General features: G+C 36.7%; 1 protein-coding gene across 1 annotated transcript; it reads left to right on the top strand.

The window, feature by feature from the left end:
* Positions 1–7,244: 7,244 nt before the first annotated feature.
* Positions 7,245–12,538, top strand: LOC147473233 (CCR4-NOT transcription complex subunit). Its single transcript, XM_086587698.1, has 12 exons — positions 7,245–7,445; positions 7,711–7,821; positions 7,949–8,035; positions 8,219–8,272; positions 8,448–8,593; positions 8,733–8,886; positions 8,973–9,110; positions 10,106–10,177; positions 10,260–10,333; positions 10,431–10,572; positions 11,388–11,466; positions 12,341–12,538. The coding sequence occupies exons 1-12, from the start codon at positions 7,299–7,301 to the stop codon at positions 12,436–12,438; spliced, it is 1,302 nt and encodes a 433-aa protein (XP_086443824.1). The 5' UTR covers positions 7,245–7,298; the 3' UTR covers positions 12,439–12,538.
* Positions 12,539–12,640: the final 102 nt, after the last annotated feature.

Raw genomic sequence — 12,640 nt, 5'->3', positions numbered from 1 at the left:
GATTCGTTACTTGGACCAAAGCCCGCAAAAGAGGATAGAAGGATAGAGCAGAAGAGAGAAAATCGGCTTATGCATCTGGGACGCATGGATCGAGCGTCCAGACGCATTGATTGCGTCTGGGACGCATAGATCGAACGTCCAGACGCATTGCTTAAGTCTGAGACGCATGGATAATGAGTCCAAACACATGAATCGACACTGTAGCCAATTCCTTCTCAGTTTTGAAGAGAAGTCGGACTCTGGAAGAAGTCTATTTGTATTAGGAAACAAATGACGGTTTGGAATGCTTCTAGAGCTCATTGTAACCCCTATAAATAGAGGACCTAAGTGCCTCATGTAATTGGCCAATTCACTTATATTCTTGTCTCGGAACTTGAGAGAGATTAATAATAAAAGATCAATTTTAACTAGCTGAGTCTTAATAAATTATTCTTTCTAGTCTTATGTTCTTCAACTCTTCTTCTTCTTGTTCTTCCTTCTTTATGGAAGGCTAATCTTCTCCTTCAATGGAGGAGATGAAGCCAGTGCTTAAGGTTTAATGATTCTTCTGGTTCATGGTATTCTTCAATCAGGTTAGTTCTTTATGTTTTTAGTTATTAGTTCCATTGCCCACACCATGGGATGGAAGTATAGATTAAAGTTTTTATTTATTACAATTGAATATCATGCTAGTTTAGGGTTTTATTTATTGCAATTGAATATTTGCTAGTAACATGTTTTTATTTATTGCAATTGAATATCATGCTAGAATAGAGTTTTATTTATTGTAATTGAATATTATACTATTATTCTCTACTTTTATTCTAGTTGTGTAGTGTTTTAGAGTAAGGGAAGTATTCCTTGTGTTTACCTTAGATGGTGATTCATTGAATAGCTGCCCAAGCTCACATAAAAGGAAAGAAGATACTAGTAACATGAACATAGGAACAACCTTGAGTAGAGTTAATTGTTAACGATGTTTCATCCAAGAGGGCATCGGCACTCGCTCAATTGCCCGATTGTAGTCTACTTGGAGGACAACATGAAGTAAAAGGTCATTGAATCAAAAGCATTGGTGGATTTGAATCTCTTGAATCTATCTCTCTCATATTCTTTCTCCTTATTTCCAATTCTTAGCTTTAGTATAAGTTTAGTTAGTTTAGTTTAGTTTAGCATTAGAATCTACAATATCTATAATCATAGTTTTAATCCCTCAAACCCCTTTCCAAATCCTGTCCTTCATATAAACATACACTTAAAAGTGGAACGATACCCTACTTATCCTTTACTTATTGAGGGATAATTAGGTTTTGATACGCTTCTCTTTTGTTCAACGACCATACCACATCTCACACACACAAAAAGAGGAAAGGTCATGTATCATCACCCAAATATTTTACCAATATTGCTAGTTAGCACCTGCTAGTATGTTATAAGTGCATTGTTTGGATATGTAACCGCTCATTTTGGAATTCATAAGAATATAAATAACTTTGGGTGGAATATGTGGTTATTTTGGAATTCATAAGAATATAAATAACTTTGGCTGGAATATGTGTTTGTGATCACCTTCTGCACACATGTAATTGTCTTCTTTTAGCGAAATTTCTAAATAGATAATAACATTCTCAAAATCTCACCAATAATTTATAAATAGGATACCCGACCCATAACTATGTCGACTTCAGCACAACACAATAACATATTGCTAAGAATGAAGAATACGATCTTTATACCAATAACATGTTATAATCTTCACAAGTAAAAGTTAGTGTTCGATCACTTCATGCTGAGAAATTAAACTTGGATTGGACACTGTGGTTGCCAAAAAGGGGTTGCCTACTTTTTCAATCAATTATTTAACTACATTCTACATACTCATGACGAATTATTACATTGCGTTTTACATCTTACTCCGTCTCCTAACTCGTCACTCTATCTCATTCAAACCGTCTACAACATACACTTCTCATCAAATAAATGAAGATAATCATTATAGGATCCAGCGCCAAACATTCCACATTTGACACAACGGTCTTCTAGACCTCATGCAACTGTTATAGATATAGTCATCATTGAATTTAAATACATTTCATACAACGGTCTTCTAGACCTCATGCAACACATTATTGCCTTACATTTATGGCAGCACGATCTTAGCTCGTAGCTCACTTATAAAATGAGACCTAGAACCACTTAGCTTGATTCCACTATACCCATTTTTGGACTGAGTTTGCCAACGTTGATGTGGATATTTCACATATTGACATAGTGGATATGTGTAGTCTCGCCGTGGGATTCTTCTGTTTCGTGGAAATTCCATTGATCAAAAGAAGGTACAAAATAGACAATAAAATTGAGTTCTAGCTAAATAATAACACGATCGCAAAGAGGTTATATCTTTCTCTCCAAACCTTGTCTTGTGGAAGCCTAAGCCTCTGTTTCGTAGCATGGATTAGCCAGCATGTACAATGAATAAGCCCATGATACCATGTCTATGTGTTTGGTCCAATCCATTTTGGGAATAGGGGCCACAATTAATGAGTAACGAGTGAAGCTGGTGACTTTCGAAACGAAAAAAACGTGTATAATGGTATCGTGGGGTTTAGGAGAGATAACGTTATACAAAAGAAAAACAAACAAAAAAATAAAAATAAAAATAGACTTTCTTTGGTCGACTACTCCATTTTTAGATCTCCAACTCCCATGAACTTTTCTTCCATCTTCTCTCTAAATTTTATTTTGAATCCTTCTATCCCACCATATATATTCTCTTTAAACTTATCTCTCATTGCCCATTACCTTCTACCATCTTCTCCCAACACCTTTTTATTTACAAGTTGTCAAGATAAACTATAAAGAATTTGGGATTGGCTTTTTGCCATTTTTTAAGACAGGAAATGAAAAGGGGCAAGTTGATATTGTGGTGTTGCTGTATTCGAGGAAAATGGGCACCAATGGGCACCATTTTATTTTTATTTTTATTTGGTTTGGTTGAAGATGATTTTTTTTGTGACACAATAAGAGACAATAAGAATATAAGAGCTGGTTGTGTATCCCTCTTCTCATGGGAGAGGTTGCAAGTTTGAATCCCACCAAGTATTGGTAGAAATTTATTTCTCAAAGAACGAGCCCATATGACAATATTGCATTTTAATTTTGATTCTAGTTAGGGTCAGTAGTAGATAATTATGGCTGAAGGACAAACTGGGTTGACTAGACTTGCGAAGACGGTATTGTCTTTTATTGTTTATTGTTTTTGAACCCAACTCTTATGCAATTTTGCTCAGGTAATTAAATCACAACTAATGAAAGCTGAAAAATCACCATTATTGGTTTGCACATTCTTATTACAACCTCATCAGCCAACTAAAAGTATTTGAATCTATCAATTTAAAAAATCTACCACTTTCAAACACACACAACATTGATTTATTCCAATACTCGATTGAAACCATAATCTATGAAATTTGAAAGTCATATTTTCTAACAATTTGAGAATGAGAAGTTTGGATCAACATGTTGATGAAGATTTTGGATGAATTGAAGATGAATATAATGAAGAAGAAAATAATAATGAATTACCATTAAAGGTAAAACTCTAGTTTATTTTGTGATTTATTTTATTTATGTTTTTATTATATGTAAATATGTTAATTAGTTGTCTAAAATGAATTAGAATAATTGGTATGTTGTTATTCAAATTTCACTTAATTTATTTACAACTAATTTGAGCAACGAATTTACATGCAAAGAGGTGTATGCATGTTCTAACACACATGCACAAACTTATTTGCATATGTGTTGTATTTGCATGAAATTAGTGAATGAAGTATCACAAATTTTTCAGGGTTAAAAGTTAATTATTGTTTGATAAATTTTCAATCATTTATGTCGTATTGTTTGTTGGTGTACAAGTTTCGGAGGAGATTGAAACTCAAACTCAAACTTTCTAGAAAACAAAATTAAATTAAGAATAATTAAATATAAGAAGTTGGAAGCTAAAACTCAATGACAATAAAGTATAATGAGAGGTGCGAACAAAAGAAGTATAACAAAGAAGTCGTAAGTAAAACAATGTACATAGATTGGTCAAGATAGAACATTGAGTGTTCATTGACCAAAGAGCGAAAACAAGTCTTCATGGACAAAGTAGAGGCAGTTGGGCCTTCGGGCTAAGGTCCTTCGATTTAATCGGTGTGGGTATACTTAACTCTCTAAATATTTAACACAAAAAAGAATACACAATGTATTTCATTGAATTTTATATTTTGTACAACCGGCCCAATTATGTCTAAAAACCTTTACCAAATGTGCGCGTGGACAAAAACCCCTTCGTTCCTCAAATCAACCACCTATTTTCGTGATATTGGTCACAACACAATACAAAATCAGTGAAAGTACATTGTATCTATCTTTTCGTAACAAAAAAAGACCAATGCAATCAATCAAGTTAAAAAAACTAGTATAGTACATTGTATTAAACTATAACATATCTATGTTGACATGTGAAGATGTCTAGTCATTCACATGTCTTCGAGACCTCCTCTCATATATGAATAGAATTGACCCTTCATATAAGTTCGAACTTATAGAGAAATTGACAATTTAATAGTCCAAACGGATTTGACAACTAAGGACTTATTAGAGACATTAAGTTATAGAGTTGGGTTAACATTTCGCTCTATAGGTGGAATGATCCTTATCTAGGCCAATACCGTGGTAACATTTTTTAAAACAGTCAGTGTAGCAAATCTTATCACTTTGAGAACATACTTGTTACCGATTACCCCTAATTAATTATGGTACTCACTTTGGGCACAACTCATTTTGTGTTTGGCGGACCCAAAAAAAAAAATTTTACAAATTTGTCATTGATAAAAAAAATCGTAATTTGTGTTGGGCACTCCCACCAACATCAAAGGTAATTTGTTGCAACCTCCTATTGCCCTTACCCTAAAAGACCCCACTTCCAAAAAATAAAAACTAATTCCAAAAAATAATTCTCAGTTCAAGAATTTCCAAATACAAACATATCTAGATGGCCATAAATACCGCTATGTAGTTCGCTCAATCCACCTAGTGAAGTCGTCCAGGGGAAGGCTAGAGCGACACGTACTGCTAAATTGTTGGGACATCGTCACGTATTGAATCCAATTCTCAAACGACCGGTTGGGTCGCGAAGCTAAGCCTAAAACGACAATCGCTAAATCGTTGGGACATCCATTCTCATACGACCGGGCGGGTCGCGAGAAACTAAACCCATACGACACTACTAAATCGTTGGGACATCGAATTCCCAAACGACCCGGTTGGGTAGCAAAAACTAAACCCAAACGACCATGCTAAATCGTTGGGAGATTCGGATCAAATCTTCAAGAAAGTTATAATGGTGACTGTCTCCGGAACCACGACATACAAAAATTCAAGATGAGATTACTTTCGGTGTTGGAGTTATCCCTCACATGAGGAGAGAAACGAGCTGATTCGGCGTTGGATATGTCGAGCTACGCTGCGCTCGAGGAGGCGCTCGTGCCTTTGAATCGATCCGTTGTTGAGAAGCGCCACCGGCCGAGAGAGCTCACTTGCGCTTGTGACTCCAGTGTTTGGGCGACTTGCGCCAAAAAGGCCCGCTCGATCTCTAGTGTTTTGGCGCCACCCTGCTCAAAGCCAGCAAGAAACCAGCTAATTTTTTTCCGTGGGCTTCGGCACAAGAATCGCCAAAATTTGGTTTTTGGAGATAAAAACCAAAATCAAGGTTTTGGAAAACCTAAGACTAAGAACCAGACCAAAACAAAAGAGAGAGAAACCCAATCTTGAAAGCTATCAAGATTGAGAGATAACCTTTACAGAGATACAACCCTGTAAAGAGATAAGAGTGATCTAGTAAGGTGAGAGACAGAAAGGAGAGATTGTAATCTTCTTTCCCACTTTATAAAGAACTAGCTCTTGTGGAAGTAGGCACCATTGGCCGAACCACGGTAAATCTTTGTTTTGTGGTTTGCCTTTACTGCTTTGCATTATTATTTGTTGTTGATAGTTGTTTAGCTAGTTGGGCATGTTAGTATAGGTTGTAGTTGATATTTAGATTTTGTCCGAAGTTGAAGTGTGTTCATACAAGTTATCTGTGTAATGGGGGAATCGATTGGTATTGGTATAAAAACCCCAACACTCAGAGGCTTGGCTTGGAATTTAAACCTGGTAGTTCACATTTTGTTAGAAGCGCTGCTTTGCATTGTCCGAGAGATTGAAGGAAGAATAACCTTTCCTTTTTATAGTGGATGATATTTGGAAGAAACTAGACTTATCTGATATTGGCATCCCAATAGGAAGTGATCATAAGGGCTGTAAAATCGTCTTGACAACTCCAATGGAAAATATTTGCCGTGAAATGGGGACTAAAGTAATCATCAGAATGCAAGAGTTGTCGGAGGAGGAATCTTGGGTTCTCTATATTCAAGGAAAAGGTTGGTGATGTTGTGGAAATTCCAACGTTACAAACTGTTGCCAAGTAGATCAGCAAAGAATGCAAAGGCTTGCCCTTGGCAATTGTGATAGCTGGGCCGTTGTTGAGATTGGAGAAACGTTGTCTCACATGGGATGATGAACTGAGTGCCTTACAAAACACCATACCATATGAATCTGGAGAGTATGCGTCTTCACTGATTTCCTCTTTAATATTTAGTTATGACTTTTTACAACATGAAGATATCAAGTCATTTTTCCGTTTTTGTTCTTTATTCCCTGAAGATCACAAAATCTTTTATCACAATGTGTTTCTGTACGGAATTGGAGAAAGTTTATCGAAAGTTGGTGGAGGGTTGCTAAATTGCATTAAGAGAGGGATGGCCCTGGTGGTGAAGCTACAAGATTCTTCTTTGTTTCTTTGTTAATGGAAGGTAGACAAGAAGAGTTAGTGAGTATACCGGAAATGACAACTATCTATACTGTCCATCTGCTAAAGATATTCAGTGTGGTAACTTGAATCATTTTCATAAACACGGAGACGAAGGATGTATGTAACGTAAAGAAGATAACTGGTTATTTCCGGGTTTTTTATCGGGCTTTGGTGATGGGGTATGCCCAAAACTCTAGGTTGCGCCCAACACAATTACATACCCTAAATTGGGCCGGGTCTGCATGACCCTTAATTATTTAGGATCTGAATCCAAATCCAGACTTAGTTGATTGGGCCTTGTTGGATCATGGAGGCCCGTTTGGCAGCATTAGTGTGGAAGGCCGAAGGCGCACGCACGCATAAAAGAGTAGTATTATTAGAGAGAGAGAGAGAGAGTGCTTGTGAAAAATAGAGAGAAAAGATGATTGGCATTCAAGAATCGAAAGAGTTGTTCGCTCTCCTCAACTCCGATCAACGTTCGATTGATCAAGTGGTTCAGGATTTCACCTCCAAATTCCCGCACGCAATCCACTTCAACCTCTGCTGTTCTCTGGCGTTTCTCATCGAGGTATACATGTGCTATTTTTATTTTTATTTTTATTATTTAAATGTATGTATATCCCTTGACCCCATTTCTTTACGTCTCTTGTCTTGTCTCCCATATACATTTTGTACATAAGTTTCGAAGACTAATTTCAATAGAGAAATCCTGGTAGGGTTTTTTGGTTTTAGGGTTTCAAACCCAACACTGCCATGTCACCAGCTATTCTATACTCGTTTCCTCTAACTTTTGTTTTTTTTTTTTTTGTTGTTGTTGTTGTTGTTGTTTTCAGGACAATGATATGCTCAAGCCCACTCAGCGTTTGATTGCATTTGCTATTCTGCATCACACCTATTCCTCCCAACATTCTTCTGCAAACCCCTTCATTTCTATTCTTGTCAATGTAAGCATACTGCTATTCTTCTCTTTGTTTTCAACTCATGCAAGGAAGCTCTTTATCCTTTATTGTTTTTTTTTGCTTGAATTTGGTATTTTGACTTCATTCGTGCTGAGATATTGCCATTATACAGGTTGCATGTGATGATTCAATCGAAAAAATGGAAAGAGCATTTATTCTTCAATTGTTGGGATCAGTGGGTGATGGCAATAGTAGAGAGGTTTGCTTCATATGAAGGGATTTGTCTGTCATTTTTGTGTCAAACAGTATAATTTGAAGTGGTGAAACATCATAACTCTCTGCAATTTCAATTAGGGGCAGGGTTTTGTTTTATCTGAATACATACTTCTTTTTTATTTCTTGTTTAAGGCTTCTCTCAGACGTCTGTTTTCCTCGAATGCAGGTTCTCAGTCAGTCCGTGTTAGATTATATCAATGGGTTTGATTCCTCATCAGTAGTGAGTTTATAAACCATTCTTTCATGTTCTTAATAAAGAGTGACCGGCTTTGTTTGTGAGACTGGGAGCATAGTTGGCATAACATCAATTACCGCTCCGTTTCTCCTTTTCCTGGTTCAATGGCTATATCCTTGTATATATATTTTTAATTAGCAGGTCTTTCTTTTTTAACTAGGTTCTCCCCCAACGTGAACAGCTACAGAAGCAATATTGTGACTGTATCCAACCGGAACCATATAAATGCCTATTCAAAAATGCTGCTGTGAATAATGTGATTCGAGATCCTGACATTCCCCATGGTTACGATGCAAATGCACCAGAGTATGACCCTTTTGTGATGCATTTGCAAAATTCAATTTTATAAGGCTCTGCACATGTACATTGGTTGATTCGTATCAAACTCCTGTGTCTACTATGTTCTGCTTCCTCTTATGTTGTGTGACACTCGGAGGTATTTCAGGCTTGATTTTACACCAGATGGTGGCAAAGCTAGAATTGGGTCTGGAGAGAGGGAGGACGCAGTAGTTGAGCTATTGCAGAAACGTTCACTGGAAGGATTAGGGCCTCAGTGGATTAGACCTCTTCCACCAAGACTGCCAATACAAGATGGAGAGGCATGTTCTTTATTAACAATTACCATTCCTCGAGTATGTTTGATGTGCTAGATGTGTTGGACTTGACCATTACATGCGTTTTACAGCTTGGTTGGATCAATCCTGACAATAATCATGAACTATTATGGGATTATGGTATGTGCGCTGATACGAGCAGAGGGGTTGCCATTAGGGATTTAATGACGAAAGCCTTGAAAGTCTCTCTTGCACCAGCACAACAACAGGTGTGGAATTGCTATGCTCATGTATTTTAAGTCATATCACAATGCATTTAACAAATGTTTGGGCTGACTGAATTGATCCCACTCTACATTTATTCCATTTTATGTCTGATATGAATATTAGGATTTTTGGTAGGTGACAGGGAAGTGGTACACTTGTTCCTTACTTGCCTCGTCCTTTTGACCGGGTTTCTCCCTGGCAATCTGGTGCTACAGAAAAATAATGTTTTCTTTGAGAAGAAAGAAAAGAAATTATGTCCTCTGAATGGCAAATTACCTCATATTCGGTGGTACTAGGAGGGCTGTAAACGGAAAGCTAAATTTCATACTTTCATACTTAATCTTAGATCACATATCTGTGCCCAGTAGTAAGAGGACCAATACGATGTTGAGAATTGCCTCATGTTTAGTGGGATCACTTCTCTTGTTGGTCACCATGTCTTCTTCAGTGGTCTCAGTTGTAGAGATTGATGCATTTAGTATGACTCTATTTCATATGAGGAAATTGACGTTGTATCTTCTTCGATATTTGTATTATTACTCAAATTGTTGAATAGATTTATGTTTAATATGTTTAAACTTCCTGACTAATATCATGGGTTGATACCATGCTGTGTTCTAATTGCAATTGCATCCATTGAGTGGATGTTGACTTTGATTCAGGATATGCTATTTATTACTTTGTGTTCGGTTTTCAGATGTGTTTCTTGAGTTCTTGTTGTATATTGATTTCCATATCAATTTATTTTTAAAACATCAAGAAATCATGCGGCCTTAAAATGCATATGTTTTCCTTTTGGTGCGTGTGACTGCACTCAAAGGTCCAGAAGCTTAGAATAGTTTTTGATTCAATCTTAAGAAATACTTTGCAAACAATTGGATTTTATAGTATATTTAAGTATTAAAACAAAGCACATTGGTGCTGTCTACCGCCAAAATTTAGCAGGTTTATTGTTTAGTTCTCTCATCAATATTTTTTCTTTTCCTTGGGATGTCAGCAATTCTTGATGGAGTTAGCAAGTGACCCGAAGATTGTCTACCACTGTGGACTTACTCCTAGAAAGTTACCTGTACGTGTTCTATTAACTGCAATCCTTGTCCATCTATTGTTTTACTATTATGGTATGATCATCAATACTTTCTCATCTCTAGGAACTTGTGGAAAACAATCCTCTCATTGCTGTTCAAGTTCTTCTGAAGATGATGAACTCCGCAGAAATTCAAGAGTCTGTCCTTTTCCGTGATTTTTTCTTTGCGAGGCTACTGAAGCTTATGCACATTGTGTTTTCTAATTTTTTTCTCTTGCTTTATTTGCTATTCCAGATACTTAAAAGCTCTTGTAAATATGGAAATGAGTCTACACTCTATGGAAGTCGTGAACAGGCTGACGACTGAGGCTGACCTTCCTACAGAATTCGTACACAAATATATCACAAATTGTATATCGTCCTGTCAAAACGTCAAGGTGTCTGCTTATCTTATTAGTTACTTTCTTATGTAAAAACGTCAAGTATGTAAATTTTGATTTCTTCAGTTCTTGTAGTGTAGGTGTGTGTGTCTATATAATATATATTACAACAACAAAAAAGACACCGCTAGGCGCTAGGTGCTTTCCCACTGCCCAACTACCACCTAGGCCTTTTCAGGACATTGTTGAATATGCATCTATGCAGTCTTCTGTTTATCTTTCCCACCCTATTTATAAAGGTAAACGCTCAAAAGGTCAAAAAGCCTTGCCATTGGTTAAATTGCTTTTTCAGAGAATCGTATAACTTTTTTTTGGATACTTACACCATCAAATTTCTCTGCTTAAGGGGAGGTTATAGTTTTGTTTTTCAAGTTGCTCATTGTTTTGTGATGCGCTTACTTATCTTCACTTTGAGGTCAAAACTGCTGAATGAGTCGTTTTTGCTGGGGTTAGTGAGTTAGTCATCACGCTCTCCGTGATTTCCCTACAACCAACAATAGAAATTGGATGGGCTAGTGTGGGTTGATAAGCATTAAGATGTGTCATGGTTACTAGCAAGGGCATAGGCTGCCTGATCTTCTTAGATTATAATTGAACTGGATGGTGTGAAACGATCTAGAATGTGCTTGTGTGCCTGGATTTTGATGATGCTAACTCCATAACCAGGGCATGTTAAACTTATTATTAATAGATTATTGTTAAATTATCTTTGATTCGATTTCTCAGTTTATGGGTGTTTACTTATTTATTTATTTTTCTACTAAGTTAACTAGTATGAGGAGGAAGAATATCTAATACGAGTTCTTTTCCAGGATAAGTATATGCAGAACCGACTGGTGAGACTTGTCTGCGTTTTCTTACAAAGCCTTATTCGAAATCATATAATCAATGGTGAGTATCCTTCTTTAGTTGATGTCTGGTTTACGTTAATACACTCACAGATACACCCTTTCAATGGATGGTCTAGGTGCATGTACCAATGAGTCAATGACCTTGCACAACATGTTGACAGGCCAGCCGTTTTACCGTACAGATGGTCGAGATTGTTCTTTTTATACTCAAATTATAATTACTGTGGAGATATCCTATATATTGTTGGTATCTGTCGGTTTTTTAGGAATTGATATAATGGTGTATGCTGATATAACAATATAACCGTTTTATGTAGATATTTTTAAAATATATGGTCTCCGCAGGCTTTTAGTGGCCTGCTGGTCAAAGCTTTGGTGGGTTGGGCCCAAGGTCTTGAGGAGTTTAATTCCCAGCTTTGTGTCTGGGAGAGAGGGGAAGGATGGGATATATGGTTGTTGTGGTTAGCTTGTGGAGAGTTCTACACTTCTACCAATAACAAAAACCCTTAAGCTGCAGATATATGTCTGTATGGGACTCGACCTATTGAATGTTTCGAATATTCATTATAACAACCTTGCCTCTAATCATTGGAGAAATTTCCCTTACATAGCAGCCTGAAATTTGGTTTACAGATGAAAAGGGGAGGGGTGGAATAATGAAACATTTGTTTCCAGAAGATCCTTGTCCCATTGGGAAGAAGACCATGGATAATGGAGCAAGACATTTTAGAATGAGCTGATTTCTTTGGACTGCTATAGAATGAGAATGTTATTTTCTGCAATGATTATTCTCGGTTTACATGACCAGCAATGTCTGCTGACGTAGTACTGCAGCAGATGGATGGTATTTGTATGTAGTGTCAATTTTGGTTATTGACCCTGGTTGATTCTAACTAGAGGTTGGTTTCATGCAGTTCAAGATCTATTCATTGAAGTCCAGGCTTTCTGCATCGAGTTCTCACGGATTAGGGAAGCAGCTACGTTGTTTAGGCTCCTTAAGACCTTGGAATGAATTATTACTCATTCTGTTTTTATCTTTGTTGATCCATAAATTCTCTATCATGTAACTGTTTCATGCACAAATGTTCTATTTATTTGGAAGTTTATGGCTATTATTGCATTCAGTGTCCATTATCATTAGGAAAAAAGAAAATTGCTGGTAATGTAAAAGAGTTGATTTTGTAGAGTAAACAATCCAGATCAAATTGTTCTTA

This window comes from Coptis chinensis, unplaced genomic scaffold, assembly GCF_015680905.1.
Source record: "Coptis chinensis isolate HL-2020 unplaced genomic scaffold, ASM1568090v1 utg3369_pilon_pilon, whole genome shotgun sequence".
Taxonomy (NCBI): Eukaryota; Viridiplantae; Streptophyta; class Magnoliopsida; order Ranunculales; family Ranunculaceae; genus Coptis; species Coptis chinensis.
Note: the sequence above shows the minus strand (reverse complement) of the source record. Positions and strands in the feature narration are given on the sequence as shown.